Raw genomic sequence first — 1329 nt, forward strand, 5'->3', positions numbered from 1 at the left:
ATGCCCCTCTGGAGAACTTTCCAAACTAATATTGATGAGCGGTGTCCCTCGCTCTCCCCCCCTCCCCCCCCTTTCTTCCTCTCCCTGGCTCCCTCACACATACCATTTATAAAGAATTTTCACAAATTAAATGGCTCCACGGAAGTATGTACCTACCTCAGAGATCTGTGGTAGACATAGATGAATAAAAATAGAAAGACTCAGATAGAGATAACCCACCCAGCTAATTAAGACTTTTACTGGGGTAATGTAGAAAATTCCAGGGAAAGCCTTGTATTTAATAGCTTTTCATCATCTGTGAAGTGCCTTTATTGACATCCTTGTTGATCATCACCAGTTGTAATCAGATCAGAATAACTGCAGAATTTCCTAGTACTTGGTGTAAAATCCACATCATTGGGACTTTATCCTAACAATCAGTTTCCCCAAGCCCTGTTTCATGTCTTTGTTCCTTAGACTATAGATGAATGGGTTTAGCATTGGAGTCAATATGGTGTAGATAAGTGTTGCTATTCGATCCCTGACAGTATAGCTGGATAGGGGTTGGAAATAGACATAGCCGACGCTTCCGTAAAACAGGGCCACCACGGTGACATGGGAGCCACAGGTGGAGAAAGCCTTGTACTTCCCGGCAGCGGAAGGGATCTTCAGAACAGCGATGAGGATTCTCAGATAGGAGGTTATGATGGACGTGACGGGGATCATGAAGACAGGCACTCCTTCTATCTTAATCACTATCTCATTGACAAATGTAGATGAACAGGCCAACTTCAGCATTGGGGTGACATCACAGAAGAAGTGACGGATTATATTCTTGGAGGCACAGAAGTCGAGTTGATTTATCAAGTAGACATGAAGGAGTGAGTGAAGAAATGGGATGAGGAAGGAGATTATCAGGAGGAGGACACAGAACTTGTGGTTCATTATGGTGATGTAATGAAAAGGGCTACATATGGCCACATAGCGGTCAATGGCCATGGCTCCTAGGAGGTAACTGTCCACATTCCCAAAGGCTAGGAAGAAATACATCTGTGTCAGACACTCACCGTAGAGGATGGTCTTTGCCTCTGATAAGAAGTTGACCAGCATCTTTGGAATAATAACGGTCGTGTAGCAAATATCGGCAAAGGACAGGCTACTCAGAAAGAAATACATGGGTGTCTGCAGGCGACTATCTGAATAGATGGCCAGGATGATTAGCACGTTTCCTACCAGCGTGACCAGGTAGATGGTGAGAAATAAGGCAAAGAGAGGCTTCTGGTCCTCAGGTCTCGAGGAGAGCCCCAGGAGGATGAATTCAGAAGGTTGTGTTAGATTGTTCCATCTCAT

General features: G+C 44.6%; 1 protein-coding gene across 1 annotated transcript; it reads right to left on the reverse strand.

Annotated features, from left to right (window-relative positions):
* Positions 1 to 393: 393 nt before the first annotated feature.
* On the reverse strand, positions 394 to 1329 carry LOC311173240 (olfactory receptor 1L1-like; the record flags this gene model as incomplete). The annotated part of the gene is made up of 1 exon (XM_084237089.1): positions 394 to 1329. One exon carries the CDS (start codon positions 1327 to 1329, stop codon positions 394 to 396), a length of 936 nt encoding a protein of 311 aa, XP_084093215.1.

The sequence above is a fragment of the Talpa europaea genome (assembly GCF_964194135.1).
Source record: "Talpa europaea genome assembly, chromosome: 7".
Lineage (NCBI taxonomy): Eukaryota > Metazoa > Chordata > Mammalia > Eulipotyphla > Talpidae > Talpa > Talpa europaea.